The 27884-nt window shown below is 38.1% G+C and overlaps 2 protein-coding genes across 3 annotated transcripts; one reads left to right on the top strand and one right to left on the bottom strand.

The window, feature by feature from the left end:
- Window positions 1–68: 68 nt before the first annotated feature.
- dnajb2 (DnaJ heat shock protein family (Hsp40) member B2) lies at window positions 69–27769 on the top strand. Of its 2 annotated transcripts, XR_013771593.1 has the most exons (14): window positions 69–335; window positions 1390–1485; window positions 1966–2075; window positions 2492–2545; window positions 2739–2855; window positions 3111–3185; window positions 3529–3661; window positions 3809–3879; window positions 5621–5914; window positions 9142–9214; window positions 17970–18171; window positions 18439–18764; window positions 19289–19340; window positions 27649–27769. XR_013771593.1 is itself a non-coding variant. In XM_079254012.1 (10 exons), exons 2-10 carry the CDS (start codon window positions 1421–1423, stop codon window positions 9168–9170), a joined length of 948 nt encoding a protein of 315 aa, XP_079110138.1. In that variant the 5' UTR covers window positions 69–335; window positions 1390–1420; the 3' UTR covers window positions 9171–9720. The 2 variants fall into 2 exon arrangements, 1 of the variants encoding a protein (XP_079110138.1); XM_079254012.1 differs by lacking the exons at window positions 17970–18171; window positions 18439–18764; window positions 19289–19340; window positions 27649–27769 and having other exon boundaries at window positions 9142–9720.
- Window positions 10823–27841, bottom strand: ptprna (protein tyrosine phosphatase receptor type Na). Its single transcript, XM_079254011.1, has 24 exons — window positions 27637–27841; window positions 24552–24602; window positions 20293–20403; window positions 19855–19972; window positions 19611–19758; window positions 19283–19478; window positions 18674–18826; window positions 18417–18545; window positions 18253–18287; window positions 17914–18167; window positions 17730–17816; window positions 17547–17626; window positions 17302–17366; window positions 15327–15536; window positions 14799–15065; window positions 14565–14712; window positions 14304–14377; window positions 13916–13993; window positions 13049–13168; window positions 12609–12775; window positions 11874–11927; window positions 11679–11743; window positions 11027–11100; window positions 10823–10906 (listed from the first exon to the last, which is right to left on the bottom strand). The coding sequence occupies exons 1-24, from the start codon at window positions 27710–27712 to the stop codon at window positions 10835–10837; spliced, it is 2832 nt and encodes a 943-aa protein (XP_079110137.1). The 5' UTR covers window positions 27713–27841; the 3' UTR covers window positions 10823–10834.
- Between the last annotated feature and the right edge of the window lie 43 nt (window positions 27842–27884).

The raw sequence follows: 27884 nt of genomic DNA, 5'->3' as shown, positions 1-27884 counted from the left end.
TGACGTCACCACACACTGTCAAGTTCTAGACGTTCTTTTTCTTTCGCTCCACTCATCCTGACCTATCCGCGTGCAGTGTAAAGTACAGCGGCACTCAGCGCAAACCGTGTAAACTGTGCATCTTTTCCGACTGTTTATATTTGAGACGCTGCTGGAGCCAGCACTGTGTCGCGGGACACTACGTTAATATCGTGGAAGACTGAAGTGGGAGGTGGCCGTGCGGTTGTCACAGAGAAAGCGTGCACTTCAGGAGCTTTGACAACAAATCCACTGTCATCCCAAAACGATCGACTAGGTGACAAACTGCTCATTATCAGGGATAAAACACTCGAACGGTAGGTACTTAGCTTTGGCTAACAGGTTATGGCTCCCTGCAGCTAACAGGCTGCCACTCCGGTTTATTGATGTTAAACTTTTCCCTTAATAGGAAATGTGCCTTTTAAATTCCAGATATAATGCTAACGGTACTGGCTAGCTGTTCATGCGCGTGAACACCGCAGCACCTGTGCCTCCAAGTCCATCTGCCGTGTTTCAGCATGTATAGGCCTGCTGTCATGCAAGCAGCAGTTGTTCAATGCCTTAGTCCTAGAAATAACACAGTAATATTTGTGTGAGCGCGTCGCTGTTCCCGAGGAGACATAGAAAGTTAAGTTTAGCCTTTTAACATCAGTTTGGAAGCCCCCCCCCAAACTGTTGCAGGCCACAAATGAGACTGGTATGATGGTTAACATGTCAGTGGCTATTATAGAACTGCTGACTGTACTGAGGAGTGTACTTGAAGGGCACAAGTTAACTCTTTAAGTTATTTATGCCAAAGATATGGAGTAGTTTTTCTCAATGTGTAAACTTACCAAGACAGTGCAGATTTTTTTTCTTTATGCTGCCAACATTTTCTTTAATAGTTCAAATTTATATAGTGGATGTGACTTGTAAAAGTAAGAAAATTAAAGCAAATAGAATCACATTTTTATTGTATGACATTTTGTGTAATAAAGATCTGCATTTAAATAGTACAATTTAAAATAAATTTGCAATTGGTAAATGATAAGGTGATGTGATTTTATTTTACAGTAAGAAAAGAAAATGACTAGGATATTTTCTTGTAAACATCTAACAGCCTTCACGTTTATGTTTTCAGTTATCTTGGCTCAGTCATGAATTTATATAAATTTAAATAAAAAGTGACAGTTTTTCTGACTTCTGTTATCAAGCAGCGATATTTCTGTTCCACGTCACCTACTTTATCAGTTTATGTTTTAACTGACTTAATTATTGATCCCTTTTTTGTGACTTTTGGATTTCAACATACTTTTTGTCCAGCTTGACCTTTTCTAAAACAAACTGTGATGTGTGCACCTGCTCAGATCAAGTATTTTTGTTGTATTTTAGGGTGGAGTTTTGAGGCGTAAGAGGAGGAGACATGGTGGACTACTATAATGTCCTGGGAGTGTCCAGAACAGCCTCACAAGATGACATCAAGAAGGCGTGAGTGTACTGAGAATATTTGTAAACCTCAAAATTATACAAACTAACTTGCAAAGTTATGTAAACTCTTTTTTAGGTGGATGTTGTAGAAATAAGTAATGGTACAATAATGACAATATCACAGTAAGATTCAAAATTACAATCAAACTTTATTTCAGTTACAGTTTATCAGTCTGAGGTCTTAAACAACCTTTGACTTGTGTTCAAACAAAAACATCTTAATGTCACATCATGCATGTATTTGCATGAAAATTAAAACGTGTCAGAAAACACATGGTGTTTTCTTATATTTTGAGTGAGTCCACCTTTTAAAATGAAGTTTGAAAATCATTTCTTTGAAACTACAAAACATGATAGAGAATCTGTTCTCTTTTTCCTGTTTCCTGTATGCAGTAAATAAAGTGTTAATGTCTACTTTACTTGTTTTTATTTATATATCTGGTTTAAACATTTGTTGAAGGTGTTTGTTGGTTTGTGCAGGTACCGGAAACTCGCCTTAAAATGGCATCCAGACAAAAATCCAGACAACAAGGAGGAAGCAGAAAGAAAGTTCAAAGAACTTGCTGAAGCCTATGAAGTTCTGTCTGACAGTATGTCAAAGTTTATGACTATGTGTTTAATCTTCCTGATATTCATGTGCGTGTGTGTGTGCTATCATTTTCGAAGTCCACACATAAATGTAGCTTTGTGTCAAGTTTCCATTCATTCCATTGTTTTTCCCTATTATCGTTTTTAAAGAATATATGATGTGATGTGCTGATCAGAAACAAAAAAGCAACTCTTACGCATATTTCCAGCTTTGAGTTATAGAGGCATAAATAAGGGCTACTAACTGTATACAATAAATTTAACAAGATTTCTCTTAAGATGTCCGGCTGCACTGCTTTTGGTGATTAAAACCCAGTTTCATTGATCGTGGATCTAGCTTCACAATTTTCGCACTATTACGGGAGTTGTGCGAACGAAATACTTGTGCCAATGCCTGATTGTTATTTCTTTTTACCAGGGAGCAAGCGTGATGAGTATGACAGATATGGCAGTGATAAAATGCGACACACAGGTAATTTTAACATACTTAAACTTGTAAAGGGGCAGATAAAAGTGGTTTGTTCAAGTAGCTATGATTTGCAGGTAATTTAATGTTTCTCTCTTTTTGCATCTATTGCTTATCGTGTTATTTATTTATTTATTTTTTATCTTTCTTGTACTTGGCTCCTTCTTACTACTTTGACCTGTCCATCTTAATTTTCTAGGATCTTCCAACTCAGACTTCTCATCAGATTTCCCAGAATTCACCTTCACATTCCGCAACCCTGATGAGGTGTTCAGAGAGTTTTTTGGTGGACAGGATCCTTTTTCAGGCTTTTTCGGTGAGTTTTACAGAACATAAAATATATATGTGCTTCAGATGATCTTGTTCATGGAATGCTGATAGTAACCTAAATTTTTCTCATTTTCTCTATTTTAACATGGATAATTAAGTTAGTACTAAAGCATATCCTCAAATAATTAATCCTCCTTGTACTATTTTATAAGATTAGAAACAAATCTGTACCATGTTGTAAGTCTTTGCTCTTACATCCCTCAATTGTTTGTCCTTACACGACCGCCTTTCTTCCATTCAGATGATTTCTCATCGTTTGGAGGTTCATCTTCTCGCCTTGGCCCCAGTCGATTCTTTTCTTTTCCTTCAGCTGGAGGTAAATTCTTAAATACAGGAAGAAGAATGTCTCATTTACAGGGATTCACTCAGTCAGACTGTAAGCACTTCAAAAGAATTGACACTGAGCATCTTCATCATCTTTCTGACAGTTCTATTTTTGGCAAATTATACTTTAGTTACAATAGTGGATGAATGTGAAGGGAGGGAAAAGTTGAACCCATATTTCTTATACATTAAACTTAGGTCAGTTTATTCCCCTGAATTAATATATTATAATAGCATGAAATTGCTATGCCATTTATGCATACCGGGCGTCCACAGAAGATATTCCACACTAACTTCTTTTCTCTTTGGCTTTCTGATTATCTCCTGTTCTGCAGTTGAGTTTTCATCTTTCTCTTCTTCGTTCGGTGGTCTGGATGGGATGGACAGTATGGGTGGAGGAATGGGGAACTTCAAATCAGTTTCTACTTCCACTCGCATCATAAATGGCAAACGCACCACCACCAAGAAGTATGTGACATCTTCGCAAACTGAAATATTTAAGAGTGCTGTTTTTTTTTTTGTTTTTTTTTTTAAAAATTCATCTTGAGTTAAAAAAAACCCCCAGAAATGCTTTCACTGTTGCCATATTTACATATTTTCTTTTTCTGCTTACAGGATAAAAGAAAATGGACAAGAAAGGACCGAAATTGAGGAGGATGGGATCTTGAAGAGTGTCTTAATTAATGGTAAGTTTGCACAGACAAAATATTAGTGACAACATCTTTACATTTAACAACCTTCATCTTGTTTTCATCAGCTCCTCGTTTTCTTAATTCACAACTTCTGTCAACAACATTTCCACAGTTTACCTGCCTCCATAAAAGAATATAAAATATGTATTACTTTATGTTAAACAGAAGTAGGCAGGCTGATGACCCCTTAGAAAGCACAGTCTACTCTGATGGGCCAGGTTCTGAGATCTGACCAGGTTTCCCCCCTCATGCTTCGTCTTTGATTTTTTTACCTTTAACATTTTTCAGGAAACGAAGTATTCTCACATAAAGTTAATGTTACTGTAGTGTGTATTTTAAGTCAGACAATGTTTTGTATTCCCTTACCAGGTATTTCTGTTACTTTAACCAAACTACAATGATATTGCCTAAATCAGAAAAATTTTAACACACTGAAAATGATAAAATTGTATTTTGCAATAGAATTCAGTCTGCGTGAAGTGTGGTCAAGCAGGAATTGATCTGAACCAAGTGCACAGCTTAGCACATTCAGTTTATTTCTTACTTTTGACTTCCAAAAGATTTGCTGTAGAAAAAGTTTTTAGAAAATACAGATGGCTTTTTCCCTCTCTATTTCCAGTCATAAAAAATGGGTCCAAAAAGTCGTAATTAAATGATGTGATAATTGATTACTCGAAATTGTCCCTAGAGGTGAGTGTGAATGGTTGGTTGTCTCTTTATGGCTCTGGGATGGACTGGCTCCCTGTCCAGGGTGTACCCGGCCGCTCGCCCAATGATTACTGGGACAGGCTCCAGCTTTCCTGTGCCCCTTAATTGGACAAGTGGTTTGGAAAATAAATGAATGAATAAATTATATGATGACTTGAAATGCATTCCTCTCCAGTAAACCTGACTACTGTAATGGTTTTCAGCAGGCTGTTTAACAGAGCATTAAACAGCTGCAGCTCATCCAGAACCTGCTAATAAAGTTTTATCCAGGACCAAGAGATCTGAATATGTTACACAACTATTACAATCTGACCACTGACCTCCTGTCAGTCACAGAATAGATTTTAAAACTCCGCTGATTGTCTACAAAGCCCAGTTTGGGCCCATAATGTTAAGAGTAGAAACCTAGCAGGGCTCTTAGATCTTAGGTCTCGGGTCAGCTAGTCCAGACCAGAGTCCAGACTAAACATGGATAAAAAGCATTTAACAGTTATTCTGAAAGTAGACGGAACAAGCTGCCAGTGGAGATAACATTTTCCATAATGTTTCTTTTCTAATCTACAACGATTGTTGAATTGATCTAAATCGCTGTTTGCTTGTAATCATTTTAATTTTCCTATTTTAAAAGGATTTATATATTTTGTCATGATTTTCACACTTTTTTAACATCATTTTAACTGTTCATTCAGTGTTTATATGTCATTTTATAGCTTCTTTTTTATTATTGAGGTGAGTTTCTACACATTAAGTTATGTTAATGTATAAAATGCAATATATGAATAAACGTGCCTCACGTTGCTTTTATTCATTGTAACATGGGAAAAGTAATCACTGTTTATCAAAAATCACAGGCAGATCCAAAGTATTTGAAATAAACATTTATTATTATAGAAGTTAAAGTCTGCAATGTTTAGAATAACACAAAAAAACAGATATTTGCCATAGTTAAGTGGATGTGCGTTTTTCACCATATATTAGTCATGTTCAAATAAATGCTGTTTTGTGTGTTTTTTTGTTTTTTTTTCAGGTGTGGAAGATGAAATGGCCCTTGCTCTGGAGCTGAGCCGAAGAGAGGGACAGCCCCATCAGTCCCCTCAAAAGCCTCAAATCCAGAACAGATCACCTGGCGAGTCTGGCAGATACCACTCCAGCCCTTACTCTGCTGCACAGCGGTCGTTTAGCTCCGCCCCCTTCTACCACTATGGCGTTGCAGGAGGAAGCGAGGATGATGAGGAAGATGAGGAGCTTCAAATGGCTTTGGCATGCAGCCTGTCAGAAATGGAAGCCCAGCAGAGAGCTGCTGCTACCGACTTCATATCAGGTGCTGGGGCTGGGGTCAGAGCCATGAGGGACAAAACTAAAGCAGCAAGGGTTAAAAAGGGAAACAGTTTAAATTTGCCTAATGGTGACAACGTTGTTGAAAAGGAGAAAAATGATGAAAGCAAACTAAAAATGGGCTCAGGGCTTGGAGATAAATGGGGAGCAGAGAGGAAGGAGACACGGGAGCCAGGTTTCTCCCCTGTGTTACCCACAGCCACCAACATGACAATGCCAAGTCAGTGTAGTGAAGAAAGCTTCAAACCTGTGATAAAAAACTGCAGTGTGAAAAAGAAAAAGAAGTGTGGGTGTGTCATGTGCTAATGAACTGTCAGATTGTGTATATTTTGGATGCCTTATTATTTTGCTTACACTTACCTCAGTGTGAGTCAATAGCCAGACTCTAATACGGCTGCTTGAATTTGAGGCTTCGGCTGGAGATAGGATGCCATAACACCTCTGAAGTTTCTTGCTGGTGTTTGCTTTTAACAGTCTAGATATTTCCAAATAACTTTCCTATCTACATTCTTCAGAAAAGTTTTGTTTTATGAGTGAAAGCAACACAGATGATAGTGTCAGAATGTAGGGAAATACCAAATGTTTCCATTAACTGAGAAGTTTATGTCTGGGTAGGGATTTGGTTGACATGTGAGAAAGGAGCGGGTCTTAGGTGAAGAAATTTAGTTTAAAATTCTGGAGGACAATCTTGTGCAGAGTTTGAGCTATAAATAAAGGCTACAGTATTTTAAAGGTTATAACTTATAACTAGCTTAGAATGACATGAAAGGTTGGCGTTTGGCATAGACATGAAGATCATTGTTAGTTAACAGAACAAGGGAATGCATTAAATCAGTGAAATGTGTGTTCTTTACTCAGAGTGCATGTCTGTGTGTGTGTGTGTGTGTGTGTGTGTGTGTGTGTGTGTGTGTGTGTGTGTGTGTGTGTGTGTGTGTGTGTGTGTGTGTGTGTGTGTGTGTGTGTGTATGTGTGGTTGTCTTATTGTATGCATTAATGTCCAGTTGGGACACAAGGAATTTGCTCCCTTTCAAAGTAATTGTCACCAAACTGTGTCCAAAACAACAGATTAGAATTAAAAGAAGGCTACAGAGCTTTCTGCAGTGATTGTCATTATGATGAACTTTGATTAAAGAAGACTGGTTTATACTGGTCAACTGGTTATTTCTAGAGAAATAACAGTAAAATGTACTGACAGTACATGAAGCACACATTCATACAGTCTACGAATAAAACTATGCAAGGTTCCAGTCAGAAATATTCATGTACTGTGGGCAGCACAGACATTTTCTAAAGTTGCAGTTTTGAGGAGCTGCAATATTAAATGCAAGTTTATGACCAGTCAGTAGTATGGAAACTCTTATCCGTTAGATTAGATGGGAAAGAGTTCCCAAATGTTTGACTGGTCATGTCACAGCGTTCTTTAGCTGTAATAACACTACTTTTTTTTTTATCAGTGTAGATTATAGCTTGGGGAAAGCACTTTATGAAATCTAAGAGCACATTAAATTGGAATGTTTGTTTTAAGTATTTTTTTCCTTTTGCACACTTCATTTTTGGGGATTTGGCTTGTCTTTTGTCCCTCTGTTTTGAGCTCTGCATTAGTGCGATTGATGGGGTGTGTTCAGTGCTTTAAAGAGACATCTAGAGGGAGCTCCAACATTTAATTGTGTTATATTTAAAAACTGCAGTTTGCTGCAGTTCATTAGACAATTTTTTATTTCCCCTTTAAATTAGTTTAAATCTCATGATTGCAAAACCAAATGCTACATTTTTATGTGAACATTTGTATTTGAAGTTTGAAAAACAAAACAAAGCCCCACCAGTGTCACCAGTTTCCTTGAATGCAACATATCCATACACAGTATTTGAAAATGCTATAATTCAGAATAAATAGAAAAGGGTTTTCATTTAAAATGTTCTTACATTTCTACACTTTACTGACTGATTTAGAATATTAAGCAATTCCAACTTTACTGTATTGGCCTAAACTCGAAGTGATAGTGGTTTATTGCTATGTAATCCTAGCATCCACCTTTGCACTGAAACTGAACATTGTTTACAAAGCAATATCTTAAATTATCATACAAACAAATATCTGTTAGCAGCAAGTAACTCTGCAGCCACTGAAAGCTATCCAGACATAGAAGTTAGCTGGAAAAATGTTGTGGATGTGTGAGAGCTCAGTATCTTAGTGGTGCTTTGGGATAAAACCCAAAACTTGCTGTTTCAAACCTTCTGTGACGTATCAGTATTTTTAGTGGAACAGTTGCAGGTTTGTATGAAATTGTTGCCAAATGTGTGAAAATAAAGCTGGTGTCGGAAGAATTCCTTGTTTAAAACAAAAGTCTTACAAACCAGTAATTACAGTAAAATATTACAAATAGTTTTTGTACTCTTCTACCTGTGGTAATAAGTCGCTTATTACAGGCCGCCTCACTTTGCACTCTCTTGATTTTATGCTGCTTGTACAGCAATGTTTGTTATTGTTGTATTACATATTGGCATGTGTATTTCACAAGTGCTTGGTTTGTTTTACATGCATGAATTGCTTTTGCTTTTAAGAACAAATCTCACCAGTGGTAAATATAAAGCCTAGCTGTGATAAATTAAAGGGAAGAATAATCTTTTTACTATGAATTATTGATCATTCCTCCTCTTACATCGCTGGTGTGGATGATGAATGGGAGTGAGTTGGTTACCCCATCTCTAAATAAACAGGACATCAGCTTGTGTTATGTGTACGACGTTGCAGTGCCATGTGGTAATGTTATTTTTTTTAAATGTGACTGGGAAATAAGCAATAAAGGTTATGCCAAAAGATGAGTTGATATTAGTTTTTTTCTAGATATGACAGCAGCAATGCGTGTTTATAATATCTGCTACCAGTCTTGTTGCAAAAATGAGAGGATGCTATTTAACGTGACGATCTTCACTATTAAAAATTGGCAACAGAATGTGTTTTAATTTCAAAGTTTGCAAATTATTAGTTCCTTTTTTATTTATATATATTTTTTTATTGTAACTACAAGCAATTCAACCCATCTTATGCATCACATTAAGCACTCTCATGAGTGTTGCATGTTTGTTGTCGTGCCTCAGACAGGTACATATTTTGTTTTTGTGTTTATATTTGAGAAAATCTTTTTATCTAGGGACATATTGTTGGAGTATAAGTTATACTTTTTGTCTTACACTTCCTGCTTCCTGTTTCAGACTCAGACTTCAAGGCCTTCACAAGCTAACCTGATTGGCTCATGCTGCTCTGTGCCCTTATGCCCTGCTGGAGGTAAAGAACCAGTGCGAATCTGAGTCACCCTGAACACTGAACATATCTTCTCCCTCCCAACGAACTCATGTAGATTTCATTATATGTTACTTGTTTACAAAAGTGTGTTACAGAAAATGTAACATTTCATTGTACATCTAGTTTAACAGGTCAAATCTCAACTCCCCACGATGCACTTTCAAATCTCTCCCCACCATGGCTCATATTTGCTGAATGACACTTACAATGTATTTATTATGAATGTGTGTCTGTGTATGTGTTTGTCAATGTTGCTGGCTGGAAACTGGAAACTATCATTTAAACATTAAGATACAAGTTCCAATCATTTTGGCATTAAAATTTCTAATGTAAATGAACAAATATTCTTCACAACACTTACCTGATATGATGTTGTCTTTTTTTTGTACACATGGTAGAAAATCAACTAACTATAAGATCATCATTTCCTGCTAAATTTAGATCTTGAAAAGCTAAAAGTCTCCTAAAACATAAAGAGAAAATAAGTATTTTACTGTTGATAATACTCAGTTCGTGGTAATGTATTGTTTACAGAAGGTTAAGGGTTAAAATCCTAGTTAAAAACAGAATAGAGACTTTTAGTTCAACATATGTCCAACCCAATGTAATTCCACTTTTTGTGAATTATTATTGAACGTCGGGCAATCACGAGCAGAAAATAAGTCACAAAGTTTCTTTGATTAGTTTTCTGCTGCATCACATCACACATTTATTTAGGTCAAGTCAAAAATACATTTTTATAGATATTTTGTATCTGTATGCTACATGAAATAAACACAATCATCTGGATGAATTATATACATCAATCACAAGTTTGCACAGTAAGTATGATGGTAAAAAGAAAGCAAACGAAGCTACTTTGTGTGCAGGAATAGAGAGATTAAGATGTGTACTTTATGGTCCACATACAGCTTCTGTTACCTGGCAAGCAGTGCTGGAAGCAAACATTTACATTTGCAAGGCAAAGACAGGCCTCACAAGTAGAAATAACACACACCAAACAGGACGCAAACACCACATCCAGAGTTAAAACCGAGAGAAACCTCACCTTATTTTAGTAAGATGAATGTCATAGATTTTTGCTAAGTAAATATTTTAAAATGAGTCCAATTGTAATGTTCACCAACACAGCAAAATATGGTGTGTTGCTGTGTGTTTATTTGAGGTAATAGTATTAAATAAAAGATTTTTAAGAAACTTAATCACATGGCATTAAAATACATGTTATGACACCACAGCCAGGGAGAGGTTTAACTCTTCTGCTTGACTGCAATCACATAACAAATATTTTATCATCAGGATAAGAATACTGTGGAAATTTCATCTGAAACCACACAGGCACAAAGGTTTCGATTCAGTTCATTTCTCATCTGATGGCTGCATCCTAATGTAAGGTAGAATACTCAAAAAGCGTAGGCTGATGAAAATTGTGCCATAGTTGTGAAGATAAATGATCCACGGTTCATATTTGGATTCTGCTAAAATGACTCAATGCCCTTTAATAAATTTGAACTGAAAAAAAGTTAGATGTACATGAACACATTGTGCAAATGTGTCCTTGGGAGCGTGTGTTTTTCTGTGCCTGGATGTGTCATTGGTGTCTTATTGTGGCAGAGCTTTCAAGATGGCATTCACTTCCTCAGCGACTGCTGTCAGGGCAAACTCAAACTGGTCCTGAGGAAGAGCAGAAGAAAGCAGAATGCAGACAGGACATTTGGGTTATGATGAACTGTAGAATATAGGAGGGCATTCAGAAATACTGCACTTGCACACAAGCACACAGATAGTTGGTACCTTGGTGCAAACCAGGCCAGGTCTCTGGTCTCTGATGTGCTCCAGTGTGGCTGCAATGTCGATCTCCTTCACTCCTATCGACAAGAAGAAGAGAGCTAATTAATATCCAATATCAGGTTTTTGGGTTAATTTATTTTAGCTTTGTGATGCTATTAAAAAAAAAAGAATCACTTTCCAACGTTCAGATCTCCAAATAAAGAACAAATATAATTTTCATCAGATTTTAAAAAATTTTTTCACAGGTTAAAATGCTTTGATAAGAAAAAAATGCTGTTTAACAAGTGGTGCAAATGAAAGATCAGAAGTTATGCTGCATGTCTAACAATGTTAAGTATTTGATAATCATTCCTGATATAAACAATACCCTTTTTCATTCATTTACCAAATACAATAATGAAACAACCTCATAGGATAATTAAATCTGAAATAAACATTACAAATGGCCCTTGAGCAAGCTTTTTAAATTTGCAACATGGGGCGTGTAGCCCCCTCTGCTGTCCACAACTGGTAATGTAATGACACAATACAGTGTTCCCCCCAATAACTTATCCAAAATGCGTATCTTGTAGTCGTGTTTATTTTGGGTCTGCTCCAAGTCAATAACTGGTTGTTGAAATTATATGTCACATTTTTGTGTGGATGAGTGACCCACCTTTGGCCATGCGGTTCAGCACCATGTCAATGAGGATGTAAGTACCAGCCCTGGCAGTGCCGTCACTGTAGGAATCAGATTCACACTTTGTTATTCTAGGCAGCCTACACACTGTCTTCTAATGTGTGTTACTTCCACCTGCTCTTCAAAGAGCAAACTAATGCTGAAAATTTAGCACATATGCAAAAGACTTGCCTGCAGTGAACGATGATTGGGCAGGATCGACCTCTGTAACATTTATTCACCTTCCTGAAAAGCAGAAATAAGGGACAGGGGAAAAAAAAGAAAAAATAGGACAGAAATAGCTGCTTTATTATCAACTAATGATAAACTACAACATTTAACTTTGTGATTAGAGGAGTTAGAAGCAGCAAGTTTTTCTGGGTTGCAAGACAAGAGCAAACCAAGTGGAAATATATAGAGTGGAAATGTGGAAAAGTGTGCTTATGGACAAATAAAAGCAATTACACTGACAATGAGGGACTGACATGACAGGAAAATCAGGAATGAGGGTGAAGTGAGGGTGAACAGGACAGAAGAGGTGGAGAGGAAGCCACAGATTCACTGTCCCTCTTGCAGCAGCCAGTCACACCTGCCAATGCTCATTTTTGTGACTATGCAACTGGAGACAGAGTACTAGCTGCAAACCACAAAAATGACACTGGTAGATGTTAAAATACAAACCTATCAACCTGCACACTGGGAGAGAGGGAGAGGGAGCCAAGTAGATGTATGGAGAAGGAATAAAATTAACATCTTGAGTGATTAAAGTGTTAGATGAACAGAAAGATGGGAAAAGGCTTATCAGAGGGAATGAAACAGAATATTTTGCACACTTCCTCATTAATTTTGATTTTTTTCTACAAAAAAAAAACCAGAATGATGTGGTGCCTGTTTAAATGAGGGAACAATTGTGTGATTTTCGTTTACCTGCGGAAGTCCAGCAGCGGCCGTGTAGAGGTGGGGATGCCGTCACCGGGCCAGCTCAGCAGGTGAAACTGCGTCAAGGTTCTCGTCTCCTGCGTTTGGACATTTTTCAAGTAGAAGCTCCGCACTAGGAAGTCCTTACACCAGATGTGCTCTGACACCAGGTTCACCTGATAGTTACGGACAAAGAAAAAGCAAAAAGGTTGGCAGCAAAAGATGCATAAAAATGTACTCAAAAAGAATTATTAGCTGAACTATTTTTTCCATACATACACTAACAAAACTTGACGTTTGCCTGTATTAATATTATAGAATAATACTAAGGTTATATATTACGCAAAAACATTTTGACATTATTAAACAACTCATTGTCATACAATTCTTCTGTCCACATTTCTTATGATTTTCTGTATCTGAATGTTTAGTCAAAGCAGGAGAGGAACCTCATAGATGTGGTAGAGCGATGAGCCTTCATCAGGCCAGTATCGTTCACACTGCTTCTCTCCGTCCTCCACCAGAGCGGTCATCATCACAATCACTGTGCAGCCATTCTCCCACACCATCTACATGTTACATAGCGAACACAGACATGGATATAAGGTTCATCTCTTGTGCCAGTTATTTGCCGTTTTGCGTCCTCTTTCTTCCTTCTTTCTACTTATGTTTCAATGTGTTTTTTTAAGGTCACTTGTGCTTTTTATCTAAAATGTATGCGAGAAGAGACAATGCAGGGGCTATACACCAGCGTATCTTTTGCAGAAGTCTTTCCAGCATCTGTGACTTTTAAAAGTGGCCTGACATTTAAATTCAGCATCATGGACACAATTAAAATCATAACTTACACTATCATGAACATTTTTTTTGCTAATTTGATGGAAATAGGGGGGTATGTATGTGCCCACTTTCTAAAACTTCTGTCTTTGAAGGAAAATATGAGAAACATGGGATTTTTAAACATTTGTAAAAATTTGACAAATTTCAATAAAATAAATAAGAAAAGCACTTGGAGAGCTTCGACCTCCACCAAGCAGCTCATTTCCACCCACATTATAAAAAATCCTTTTAAAAGTTCCTGTTTTAGAAAAAACAAACAAACCACTCAATAGTTTTTTCATAAAGTTGACAGATAGATAAACATGGGCAAAAATGTAACCTCCTGTACAGAGATAAATATTTCAACGATGAGCAAATATCTGCCTTTGTTTTACTTTGCAAACACCACAATATCTGCTCAATTTTAAAAATAAGGTTGAAAGAAGCAGTTCTGCAAGCTGCAAGAAGGCAAAAAGGAAGACAAAAATAAAACTGACCTGCCAGAAATCAGCGACAGTGTGAGGCAGAGGTCCCTGGGTAGCGATGTAAGCTGGCTGACGAGGGTCGTGATCAAACTGTAGAGCAGAAAGATTGAGAAAAAAAAAGTTGCCTATTAGAAAACTTGGGTTAAGGTAAAGCAGGAAGTCCAAAAAAATGTAACATTGGTTAGGATGAGCTTTGCAGAGGCTGATTTAGCTAAGGCTGGCTTTGTTCAAGTTGAACTGAGATAGCTAAATACAACAGAGTACATTTTTGAATTACATAACATTTTTATGTGAACATAAATTTATTTGGCTAATTAAATAGACTTATAGATTTTGGGTAAATTCAACATGACTATCAGAACACACTGTAAACATGTTGGATGGTCTGAGGAATTCTTACAATAAAACTGGCATTGATGTAATCGTGTTTATTGGGGTTCACTTCCGTCTTCAGCTTTACACGAGAGTGATCGTCTGAAAGAGGCGAAAATTTGTTCAGTTCATGCAACAAATATAAAGCCATAATCAAGTTAAGAAATACCTTCATTTAAGGCTCTTTAATGAATAACTGGGCTAATTTTCACTGAAACATTTTGACTATTAAGACTTTACATACAGTCAAGAGACAGAAGAGTTCAGGAAGTGTGAGTGATAAACTAACATGGGAGTGCCTCAGCATGTCTGTTTTTGTCCATGTTGCCTGGGTCCTGAGCCACAGTTACATAACAAGGTTCAGCCTGATAGGAGCACAAAGCCTGCCATTCCTTCTGCAGCCGGTCCTTATTACGCAGATGGTCCTCCATGTATGCCTGCAAGAGAGACAGCATGTGAGAAAAGTATATTAGCATAACACGGACCACATCTCCAACACCTCATTGAACGTGAACTCACTCACCAGGATCATGTGACCAGTCGAGATATCCATATTAGACTGGGCTGGTTCTTCACTCCAGGATGGTGTGGAGCTGTGGGTGGAAGATGGGCTATGCTGTGGACCATCACTGAACTGGGAGGAGACGCTACTGACGCGGGATGTGTCTGTGCCCCTCCGTCCACTGGCACCAGTTGCTGTAGCAGGACCGCCCATGCTTCCACTCACCCCTACCATGCAGTCCTGGCGGCACAGAGAGGATTTGGATGCCATGTGCTGGCGACATAACTCCTGGATGGAATGAAATCTACATTAATTTAAGCATGAAATGCTTATTGTGTCATTTAAGGTAGGATTTCTTTACTTCAATGCAATCATCATGATAAATACATTAAATATAAGAGATAATCCCATCATACTACAATTTCCCTGATGGAGATTACTAAAGTAATCTATTATTAACACAATAAATCGTTCACATTCTATAAAAAAAAAAAAAGTTCTAAAATTCCTTCAAAGGTCTTTCATCAGTCCACCGCTACTTTTCTTTACCTGGTAGTCAAAGTGTGTTTCTGCTCCTCCCTCTGGCCCCAGGCCAAGCTTGCCATTGGCCACCTGTTGAGCATAGTGCCTGAAACAAGCTACAGCCATGGCCAGTACCAGCACACCTCCAACAACTGCCATGGAAACAAGGGTGATGACTGTCCCACTGGAACCCTGGGAAATCCTGGTTACCTGGGGGAGACCCCGTGCATCTGTTCTCTATGAAAAAAAGAGAAAAACACAGTGAGCAGTGAGGAAGAAAGGGAAACACACAGAAAGCAGATTATAATCTAAAGAGTCAACAAGGACACCAGTAGTCAACCCAAGCTAAGCTGCTCCAGGGCATGTGCATTTACCGCCATAAAACTCTGAGGTCACTGACTTTGCTTTAATGAGAGATTTGATTCTTAGTGACCACACAAGATGGCGGAGTGTGCTCAACAAGCAGCTGAGGTTGGGTTTTACATACGGAGGTCTGAAGGGTGAAGGTGCTGTGCTACTGGAATCTATTAAAGAGGCAGCTGAGGTCCGGTAGAGATCAGTCAACCATTGCATATGACGTGACACATGTCAGTTCTACCTCATAGTGTCGCTCCGCCTGTTTTCCATCATCATTTTCATATTTCAAAACAATTTTCAATATACTATATTATATTATACTTGCCATCCTATATTTATATACTCAGAATTTAACAGATGTAAACCATCATGTATCACCGACTTGATACAAAAAAAACCCCCAAAAAAACGACACTGGCACGTCAGGAAACTGATCTGCGTGTGAATGTCATCCTGAAACAGACATTTTCTTATCAATCCATCACACACAGATGGCTTATGTGGACAACAAATAATGAGGTTAATGACACTTGTGTGACAGTTGCCATAGCACCTGGGATCTGGGAGCCAGAGCCAGAGAAGGTGGGGGATGGAGGAGCAGGAACGCCATAGCAACAAGTAAAATACTGGCTGCTATAAAGTGCTGCCCTGTGTGGTGGGATCCTGTTTTAAGATGTTACTAATTTATTAAGCTTCTTTTATGTAGTACAAGTTATATATTCTGCATAGTTTAGAGTACTTCAGTCAGCTTGCTTTAGTGGATTCATGCATAAAACCAAGTGTTCTGTTCAAGGCCTGTTTCAGCTTTGACTGTTGTTATCTTCAAGCTGGGAGTTGTTTTGACTAGTGCTTCCAGGCAGAGGTTGTTTAAAGAACGCTGTAACACTCTGAGTGGGGGCAGAGCTCTCGAGACCTCTCGCTCGCAACATCTGTACATGGTCAATAAATCTGAACAGAAAACAGTTGATTTATAGATTTATTTCTCATTGGATAAATTCCACGACACCTGTTTATTACTTCTGGTAAAAAGTGCACATGTGCATACAAACACAAAAAAATGATTCTGTGTTTCACAACATCACAGTAGCAAGGCTAAAGGTAGATAGCAACCAATATTTTATGGTGTGATAAATGTTTCGCTTTGTTTTTTTTCTGCAGTGCAAAGGTGACTGCATGTGTGAAAACACTTGCATAAATATGATCATAATAACATAAATATGATCTAACCTTCTAAAAATACTCAGAGCAATTCCAAATATACACAACGCATTTAAAACGGCACAATATCTAAACCAACCCTGCAAGCCTTTAGTTTGTACCAGCTTTCCTTTGTTTTGAATCGTCATGGTAATGACTACTTAATCCCTCTTAGCTAACAGGCCGCAGTGTAACCACAAGAGACGACTAAAGATATTAAAATCTAGATGATAAAAGCAGGAAAATGTGGTGATATCTGTAGAGTGAACAATAGTGGGGATTTGACGCCCACTGGTGTGATAATCTGACAAGCTGGGGCACGTTTGTGATTCGATTACAGTGGGAACGGTAATGAATAAAAACGAATGATTATATCTCCGTTGCCTTGACAACAACTCAATATGTTACTGATGGCTAACGACTGTGTAAGTGTGTGTGCATGAGGTACCTCTCCTACACCAGTCTGTACAATTTTTAAGCCAGTTTCAGACTCCAGGAAGTTCTTTGCAGATACTGTCAAAGTGGGGAAATAAAAGAAACAAAACAAACATTTTATGAGCAGCGTGACAAAAACACATTAGAAGAAATAGACCACGAGAGTTACTGAATAAAATGTCCTCGTGCCGTTGGCTTCTTGCTCGTGTGTATGTGTGAGTATGTCATACTGGAGTATTTATGCATGTTTACTCTCACCAGCTTTAGCAGCCACCTCTGCAGCCGTCATGTTGTGCTCATTCTGACGGATGCGGAAAGTCAATGCAGGACCGACCACGCTGGTGACACACAAACATAAGAGCACACATGTTGCATTCTTCAAAACAGAAGGATTGTAATTCTCCCACTGTCTGATAAGCACAGTATAGCTAGCGGTGTTACCTGATGTTGATGAAGCTGCTAGTTGTTAAATGTATTTTATCAGCGAGTAGCTCCAACAGCTTCACTCCATCATACAGACTGAGAGGACTACAGATGAAAGAGATTAAAACAAAATCTTTGTGAACACCTCATTAAAGATATTTTTCATGTTTTCTGTTTGTTAGTATTAAGCGAAACTGGTAACCTCTGGTTCGTGACAATGTACCCATACTCTTCTTTGCCTCCTGTTCCCTCAACAAGTGGCTCCTTAAAGCCGTGTACAGTTTCAGCAGGAGCAACCTGCGGAGGTTGGGAGGCAGACGGAGGCAAGCTGGCACTTTTAGGTGGAGGTGCATCATGAACAGAGGCAGAGGAAGGTGCAGGAACGGCATTAGGGGGACCAGGAACAGGAGCAAGTTTCTCTGGCTTGGACACGCTCTCTTTCTTCAGCAGCTGCATCTAAGTAAGACGGCAGGAAGCCTGTTAGTGTAAAAGATAGATGATTACAATTTGTAATTGGTGCTAATAAGATGGATCAATATACCTCCTTGAGAGTGATGAGATCTTTCTCGATTGCATCTATGTTGAAAGTGAAAAAGAAAAAAAAAACAGTTTCAAACTAACTCTGCTATTCTAATTTCTTCTTCTACTTAATTGGCAGAAATGAACATTTTACTTTACTTGAAACATTTGTATCCAGTGTTGTACCTGTTTTTTCCTGGCCCTGCAGCAGCTGCAGTATGAGAGCCAGCTTATAGAGCTGCTCCTGACTCAGATCCCTCGGATCAACATTGTACTTTCGGAGGTAGACCTCCAACATCCTTTGGAGAAGATCATCTGACACAGATAAGTTGTGTGTTATTATGCTTTAGTAAACCTGCTCCAGTGTAAATGTTTTAGCGTTGCATTCTGTTTGACTAAAACACGTTCTGCCCATCAAGTGTAACTGAGTTCCTTTTCCTCACCACTGTTTCCAGAGAGGCTGCTGAAGTCCTGAGGAGCTTTCTTATTCTGCAGATTTAGTTGCCTGCCTGCAGTACCAAGTCTCTCCTGCAGGTTGTAGTCTTCCACATAGTCTACTGGTATCTCCATGTCCAATTCATCATAATACGGCAGACCTGCTCATAAAACAGTTCAGTCAGATGAACTGTCACTGCTAATGTTAAATAGCTTTTTCCCCTCTTTTTAATGCATTACTTTTTATTTAACACACCAAATATTTAGCTTTTTTCAGACAATGAAAATCATTTTATGGATGTAAAATATAAAAAGAGAGTTTTTCTCTCACATAAGCATCACTTGAATTCATTACAAGTCATTTGAACCTCACTTGCTTCATGGTTAGTTTGGTACACCTTAAAACATAATGAACAGCTGCTTCTTATGCCACCATTTTTGACAAGAGGTGCTGCTACCACTAACATAAATTTAATTTTTTTTCCCCCTCAATATTTAAGCATGTTAACCAATTCTCAAAGTCCTGTACAGCAAAATAAACTTATAACTGAGCATATTAGTTCTTTGTAGCTACAGTGGTTTACAGTATTTTAATATTTTCCTCTCTAACGCCATACCTGCAGGAGCCATGGAGGCGGTCCCCCTGTGACGATATGCGGGCTGCACGGACGGCAGGTACAGAGACAGAGCTTCCTGTAGCAGCTGCCTTTCACGTTCACGCTCTCTCTGATTAGCCTGGGACCTTGACGAGGGGTGGCCATATCCACCTCCTGCACCCGCAAGAGACCTCTCTGCTTCATCTTGGTACCTGTGCTGTGATTGGCAGAAACAACACACTGTTACTGGTTAAGAAGTTCAGGAGTGTAACACTCTGTGGATTCACCTGGACAGTTTTACATTTCTGCCTTAAGCTTCTGCATAGTCGAGGTGTGAGTGTGTAGAAACCTGATGGTATGTGAAGGGATCCATTGAAACAGTCTGCATGTGCATTGGAGACTGAGGAGACTCAACGATCATGTAGTCCACATATTTGCCACCAGGACGAGTAGATCCTGACTTTGAGCTGTGGTGGAGGGGGATGTGCTGTTTGGACCTGGCAACCCAGACAGACACAAAGACAGGATCAGGATGGATATTTGTTCTGTGTACACGTGTGTTGTGTTTTATGGGCCACTGGGAAAACCCTTACTGGGACAAATGAGGAGAGGACGATGAGGAGTTTGGCTGTGACGGAAGTGTGGTGTGGGGAACTCTCTTTAGCTCCTTTGATAAAATATACTGGGTGATGTCATCCTGCCATGACAGTCCTGCACATGTACACACAAACACAGCAATTAAGTGAAACCGCAAAGGGATGTTAAAGTGCCAGACAAAAGGGTGTGTGTGAGGAACAGAAGGAGACGCACTGAAGAAGAGTTTCTGAATCAATATTTTTTTCCCACATGCCTTATTACTGGAATTGTTTTCAATCATTAATGTATTATTGGTGGATTTCTGCTACTATTTATTCAAACATTAATGAACTTGACTGTATGTATCGTCAAATCTACTAAAACTTTACAGTATGTGAACTTAAAGTGAGGAGTTTTAGCTCTGTGAGTACATACAGTTGTTTGTTTCACCGCACCTTGTTGTATCAGCTGTTTCAGTACTTCCTGCATCCTTTTCAGCACAGGAACTGAAACCTGGTACCGGACCTGGTCCTGCTTAGTGGTTCGACACTGACCGAACAACCCATCTAGAAAAACAAAAACACACACATACACACATGCATATACACATAAGACATTTAACCCCAGTGACTTATGAAGTTTAGAAAAAGTGTACTCAATATTAATTTATGAGATGCCGCAGTTGGAACAGCCTTGTCATAGCTGGTACACTTAAACATAAGGGATATAGTTCTTAATACTGTAATTTCCTTGTTTGCCAAGCCGACATAAAGCTGTGGCCTCTGAAAGCAAAGCCATGAATTAGATTGGAGAAATTTGTTTCTACTGATTTTTACTATTAACTGCACACATTTGCAGCGATGGACTGGTGAGCTGTCCAGGGTGTACCCTGCCTTTCGCCCAAAGACTGCTGGGATAGGCTGCCCTCTTGTTATGATCATATATGAATCCATGATTCACAGGGGCTGTTCAATATGTCAGCTTTAGCCCGCGCTGTGTCATGGATTCATGCTTCAGCCATGGAGATGCATCATTTTTAGCCTGGTGACAACTGTCTACTCATCCAAACTATCACAGGTTTGTCCCACTGAAATGGGCTGGAATAAGGGATGCACTTCAGCTTTCACTTAGTTCTAATAGATTCAAGATGAAATGGGAGGTAAGCCAGAGTTGTAGGTTATTTAAGCAAGTTATATGAGATCACATTTTTTTCTTTTAACACCAAATCCTCAGCAAATAAAAATCAACATATTTCTAGTGGAAAAGATTGCTGCTGTAGACTGTAGTTATGAGGCGAAAATGAAGATAAAGCTGACTATATTTTATTTGGTGCACTGATGAGTCACCGCTGTTGCTACACCGGCTAAATTGCCTACAACCGAGTCTGCAACAGAGAGATGAGAGGTGAACTGCTATACTGAAGAGATTACAGAGGATTAACGTGGTTTTGTAGCCCCCAAATCTCATATGAAACAGCAGAGCATAAATTCAGGAGTCATTAAAAAAGGTGCATGGGCTTTTTGGGGTCAAGTTCATGGGTCAAACTGATGTTGAGGTAGCAATATCTAAACCAATCATAAAAAGTGATTGTGTCAAGATGAACTGGTGTAGTATAACCTTGTTTAACAGAACAGAACAATCAAGAAATTCTAAAAAGCTCACAAACGACAATTAAAAGGTCACTGTTTGTAGTTGTAACCTCCAGATTATCACTTCTCATTGCTACAAGCGCTTACACAGTGTTCTCTCTATTCATCTATCTGCTATACCACTTAGTCTAATGAAAAACAAAAAGACAATGTGTATTTTTAAGTGGAAGAGTGTGAAATAAGGCAAACATCTCCTGTAAGTGTTCATTAAGAAATGACTTACAGTTTGGCAACGGATACAGAAAACCAGCAGGACAACATAGACAGAAAAAGACATCAATTTATATAGCTTTCCCTGAGTGAAGTTAGATAATATTTTTCATCGTTACATCCCATCCCAGTGTAAAACTTCCTGATCAAATTATAAATTTACAGCACACTAGGTGTTGGTAGTGTAGTTCATAGCTCCAGTTATTTGTTGTGAGCTAACTGAAGACTGAGAAAGAAGAGGGGTGTGAAGAGGTCGTGAGTAGGATGAATGGAGAGATGTCAGCATTCTGAATTTATTTGGTGTAATTCATGAAACACAGAATACTGACATTTATATTCTTACAAACAGAATCTGAAAATATGTGACTGTAAATATGCTCTGACTAAATTTACCTTGAACAGATTTTTAATACAACATCAGCTTAACTTTGTGGAAAGGTCATTTAACTACTGAGAACAAAGGCATGACAAAGTAAAAAAAAATACAAAAAACAAAACTGCAGTTTCAACAAATAGCATATTAGAGGGTTTATTGTTGAAATGTGTCAAATCTAAGTGGCTTCTATCAATAATTGGAACATTAGAGCTCTGTACAGAAAAATACAGCTGAATTTTATTGTATAATCTTGAAACACTGAGAGGAAATTTAAAACACACAACTTCACTGCAAATGAATATCTTCACATTATTACTTTAGCTAAATCTGGAGTTTCAGAGTAGCATATTATGTGAAAAAATAGACCAAAAAATCTTCCAGTAGTTTGAGAATATATCAGGAGGTAAAACCTCTGATTGTCTTATATACTTAACCATTTATGCTTGTATTGCACCGCAGTGATATCTGTAGATATTTGCAGGTGCTGTTATGATCAGTTACAAAAGACCAGCTGAAACACCCCCAAACACTCATTGTTCACTGGTCATGTATCCAGTAGAAATCAGTGGAATGTTCTGATGCAACACCACTGCAAGCAGCATTATGTTGTTAAGCTTTCACAACGTTATGAAGCCATTGAGAGAAGTTACTTTGAATAAACAGCTCACAAAGAAAAAGGATGTGTGAAAAATGGATCCTATTTTATGGCAAGTTTAGCTTTGGTCTCACCTTGTTTAATTTATTATATCAACATGAATTTTGAGAGTAAAATGTGAGCCTTCATCTCCACCATTCCTACCGAATTAGAAGAGATTGGAAACAGTCTACTTGGCACACAGAAAATGTAATGTATCAAACAGACCCACACTATGTCAGAGATACAATTTACCAGCTAAGAGTCTGTAAGGCCTTGACCACACCTGGCATCATGATAATATCATAACAATAAGAAGGAACTTTTTGTATCAAATTTTAAGTTAATATATTTTGCCCATGAGTCATTATTTTATCAATTACCTTAATGTACTTTTCTGATTAATGTGATAGTCCTTATGATATAGTTCTTTTTTTCTGTTTTTGAAACATCCACACATACACACACAATTAACAGCATATGAAAGCTCCTTCAAGTAAAAAAAACCCAAAACATGTCAATGTCATTGATACAATACTCAGTCAGTATAGAGTGCTGGCTTCAGAAACTGAAACAACTTTATCTGCGAGAAATCTTGAAGATTTTTAAGAGAGAGCTGTGTTGAACAATCATCAACCCCATTAGAAATGTTAACAGACCAAGTGTATTGATATTGTTAGGATGATGCAGAAATGAATGTACTCGCTCTCTCACTTAACAGCAGAAAATGTCTATAATACTACATGCTGTGACATCAGGGTCCACCTTCACCTACAGCTCATTTTAAGTTACATCAGGTTAGGTTAGTGTCACAAAATACAGCCAATATGTTTGCCAGGCAGGACATCATAAGACATGACTTTAGACTGACCTCAAAGAAAGTAGAAACCGTAAGTATTGCTTTTGTTAGTCAAGACCTTATTATTCCTACTGTTTTAGAGAGATATTACTGCTGTTTCATGCTGGTTAATGCAGGTAGAGATTTCTCTGACTTTTCATTTAAACACAACAGTCACTGAACACTGTATGAAGTAAAGGACTAATATATCTCTATAGGCACTGGTGGTTGTATTCTCTGTAGACTTACAAGCTAAGAAATTAGGTCAGTTAGTCTTCGTTTGTGTCTATCACACACACCGACACACAACCTCGCACATATTGATTGTTTACAGCTTATTTGGCATATAGGTTCCAGAAGAACCACCAAGCTAGAGAGCTCATTACACTGGGAACCTTTGGAAAGATTTCTCCCCTGTCTTCTATCCTCAGATGCACAGAAATGCACAGAAATGTGCGTCTCTGCGGCTGCTGCTGAGCAGAAAGTAAGCGGATGCATTTAGCATTCTGCTCGATGACCGTGTGTGTGTGCGTAAGAGCAGTTTCCACAGAGAAGGACGTAAGAACACGTCAGTGACTCATCACTGTATTGGCACAACAACTGTGGGGGTGTCAGCCTCACCATGATGTCAGTGTTGCCATGGAAACAACGAGGTGGGGGAGGTACTTAGATAAAGATGAGGAAAAGGAGAGGGGCAGGTGACAGTGAGACGACGACACATGAGGTAGAAGTGGAGTGGGTGGGGGATTGGGTGGGGGTATTGGAGGGGTGGGGGTGGGGGGGATTAGACCTTTTGGTTTATTTTTAAACCCAATCTTTGTGTCTCCAACCTTAGTTTAGAGTATGTGTGTCCAGCTGCATGGATAACAGCCTAATATGCCATCGAAATACAGAATGATTAGAGAAGTAATATGTCTTAAAAGTTGAACAATTCAGTAAAAAATAAAAAAAACAACAGCAACAAAAAAACCCATTCATGCTTGATGATGTGCGTATGCTGAACTCACCATCCGAGCACATCTGATCCCTGGTGCACAGCTTTCTCTCAAACAGGCAACCTGTGGTAGAAAGACAAAGTGTAAGCTGACAGATTAAAATCTTTCAGTCATTTCCATGGCAACAGCTGATTAAACTCACATTTAGGAGGTGGAAATGGCACAAGGTGAGCTTAACCCTGGTTTACTCATTATAGCTTCAAATATACAGCACAAGTGGATCAGAAAACACAAACACTCACAAAAAATCCACCTTTTGACCTGTTATGTACAGACTACTTTAAATCTTACTTACCCTGCTTTGTTGACAAACTGCCTTTATCAATTCTATACCTATTCAGATATAATGTATGGATATATTTATGTAAGAATCTGAGAATTACTATGATTATAGGTGGTCCCATGTATGGTTCTGGTAATTCATTTGTGTTTAATTTTGAGTAGTTATTTTTTCATTTCAGTTTGGTGAGTAAGACCTTGCCCCGTGGGAAGAAGCAGGTGGCTGGCAGTCGATACTAGATAGTAGATAGGGAGTAGCTGCACAAATCCCCCTATCTGCTTCTCTTTCTCTCTCACCCCACAGCCCAGGTATCTTTAATCTCCAGATGTCGGCTGTAAATGTGTAAGAGGTGCAATATTTGTCAATAAATAAACTGCAAATCTACGTTACAGGATGGGTGCATAAGTCCAAATTGAAATTGAAATGAAGCTGGTTGGCTAACGTGAATGATTTGTTGAGTGAATGTTGATGCAGAAAATAATAAGAACCGAGAAAAGCGAGAAGTATTTATTCTGTCTAAACGACATGACGCAATGGTGACTCATATCCACAGAGAGAGGTGTGTGCACACAGCACAAGTGTTTCATGTTTGCAAAGTGTTTTTTTTTTAAACTTACCTTAAAACTTTTTAAAAATAAAAAGGAATTATTCTAATGAGCAACATCATCTCAATATCTTGCAATCCCTAATGACATTGGATGACCTTCAGAAATAACACTGGCATTTTCTGGATGAGATTTAAGTTGTCAACATACCCTAAATCCACATAACCTGGAATCTCTTATGAGCAGAAATTAACCTTGTTCATGTGACTGAGCTAGGCTGCAGCAAACGTAATGCATACATAACATTGACAAAGCTGAATGGCTCGTGAATTTCAGACAGGAGCATGTTAACAGACTGATGCATAAATTGTCAGAATTTCAGGAGATACTTGGGGTAAATATTTGCCATAGTAATCAACAAATACTCGTAGTGATGGATAAAGAAGCAACAAGTGTAAAAAAAAACCCAAAAAAAAACCCCCAAATAAAATGATAGGAAGGAATTAAACATTTTATTTACCTCTGACTGAAATCTTGTCAGGATTAAATAAACATAGTTTAACATATCAGCACACTGATCAGATCAGATCAGTAAAATCGATCAAAGCAGATAAAATAAATCATCTTGCTTAAGCTTGACATTCAAGTTAACACATGTAAGAACATCTATTCATTGTCATGATATAGTCATTATTTATTATAGAAATATATATATATATATATATATATATATATATATATATAAAACAAAAAAATGCATAGAATTTGTATCTGTATGTTAAAGCAGGACAAAGACTCCAGTTAACCCTTTAGATTTGGTCAGCAACAGTGCTTGTCATAGCAACAGGACATTGGCCCTTTAGGAAAATAACAAGCTGCTGAGGCATCAATGCAAGCAGATGCATCATATCGCTCGTGTGTGACGATGGACGGTCAGACGTATGGGTGGATGGCTTCTCAGAAGAACAGGTGAATGGGTTCATGTGTGACAGAGGAATGATGGAAGGCAAAGAGGCGTTCACAGAAAACAGACATGAAGAAGCAACAGAAGCCACTGGTTTCTCTCCATGGTGCTGAAATCTGATTCGCTTGTTCATTGTGTTGTGGTTTTCTGTTTGTTTTCTTTTTATGCTGCCTCTTTCTTCTTACTATTATTTTATTATAACCATTAAATAGGTAGCATATTCACAACTTGCATTCAAAAACTAATAATTTCATATGAATTATATGTGAATGCAAGTGTATTTCTATTCAGTGTAATAGCTGTATGCTGCTTCATAGAGCTGTTTCTATGTTGCTCCATGAATTTCAGTAACTGTCTTTTATACAATAAACTGAAGATTAAAGCAGATAAAATATATCTTTGATAATTAAAATAATGGAACATACTGATGACATACATGGTGAGGGTAAAGCTTACGGTGCCATGCATAGATGTTGGCTATTGATAGGCAGATATAAGGACCTTTATTCTGTCTAGATCTGAATTAGTCATTGATTTCACCAACTACTACACAAATATTCAACTACAGAATAAAAAAACACATTTTAAAATTACACGGTGGAAAAATATTAAAGGATAAGTAGGTGAAAAATGTCACTTGTTGCATCACTGAGTGATTTATAAAATTTACCAGTTCAAATGCATCAATCTACTAAAAAGAAGCATCAATCAACCCAAAGTAACCACTGGCATGAAATAATCAAGCTGAAACTACAACTAACATATTTAATAATACTGACATGACAGAAACTGCTGCCAGTGCTTCTGTTATTTATTTTCAAAAGATGGAAAAGTGAGGCATTTTATTCGTTCATTCAGTATATGATCAGTACAAATCCTGTTGTTTTGGACATCCAAAATATGATCTAAACGTAAATTTTGGTGAGTGGCTTTCACTTAGAGTAAAAAAATAAATAAATAGACAAAAGCATCAGAGTGGTGTTTTAGCTATTAGTCTCAATAATGCTGCTTTACTCCAGCAGGAAGAAAACAGGCTACTCGCCAGACAGAGTTCGCTCTTCACTGTCACTTCTTATATCTTTCATCTCTTCTCCTCTTTTATTTAATCTTATTAACATCCTCTATGTTTACCTTCAGAGACTCTCTCAGAGTGAATATGGGAATAATTGGTCTTCTAAATGCACCTTTTACCGTACATACAGGAAATAAAATAGGATGATACAAACACAAAGTCATTCACTACTTAACACCATGAAGCTGAGGTAATAATGTGAAGTCTGTTAACCGTCATCATCATCTTCACCTTACCGTATTTTTCAGAGATTGCTGGTTGGTACAGCACGGCCAGAAGGAGCAGAGCTCGCCATGGTTTAAGATGTTGCATGATCCTCCGAGGCGTCACGGCAGCGGAGAGGATGAGGAGGACAGAGAGGTGTGGACTTTTTTCCTCCTGCTTTAAATCTCCATCATGTTTGAAAGAACAGTAGAGTCGACAGATCACACGGAACCCAAAAGGCCCACGTGATAAGGGGGGGGGGGGGGGGGGGGGGGAGTAT

This window comes from Telmatherina bonti, assembly GCF_933228915.1.
Source record: "Telmatherina bonti genome assembly, chromosome: 15".
Classification (NCBI taxonomy): domain Eukaryota; kingdom Metazoa; phylum Chordata; class Actinopteri; order Atheriniformes; family Telmatherinidae; genus Telmatherina; species Telmatherina bonti.
Note: the sequence above shows the minus strand (reverse complement) of the source record. Positions and strands in the feature narration are given on the sequence as shown.

Excerpts from the sequence above, each read along its gene's own strand:
- dnajb2 (XM_079254012.1), top strand. The coding sequence starts at position 1,421 with ATGGTGGACTACTATAATGTCCTGGGAGTGTCCAGAACAGCCTCACAA. Across the intron at positions 1,486-1,965 it reads CAAGATGACATCAAGAAGGC|GTACCGGAAACTCGCCTTAA; the intron begins GTGAGTGTACTG and ends TGGTTTGTGCAG. Across the intron at positions 2,856-3,110 it reads TCCTTTTTCAGGCTTTTTCG|ATGATTTCTCATCGTTTGGA; the intron begins GTGAGTTTTACA and ends TCTTCCATTCAG.
- ptprna (XM_079254011.1), bottom strand. The coding sequence starts at position 27,712 with ATGCAACATCTTAAACCATGGCGAGCTCTGCTCCTTCTGGCCGTGCTG. Across the intron at positions 18,546-18,673 it reads CAGCCTCTCTGGAAACAGTG|ATGATCTTCTCCAAAGGATG; the intron begins GTGAGGAAAAGG and ends TATCTGTGTCAG. Across the intron at positions 13,169-13,915 it reads CTGTCGCTGATTTCTGGCAG|ATGGTGTGGGAGAATGGCTG; the intron begins GTCAGTTTTATT and ends TGTAACATGTAG.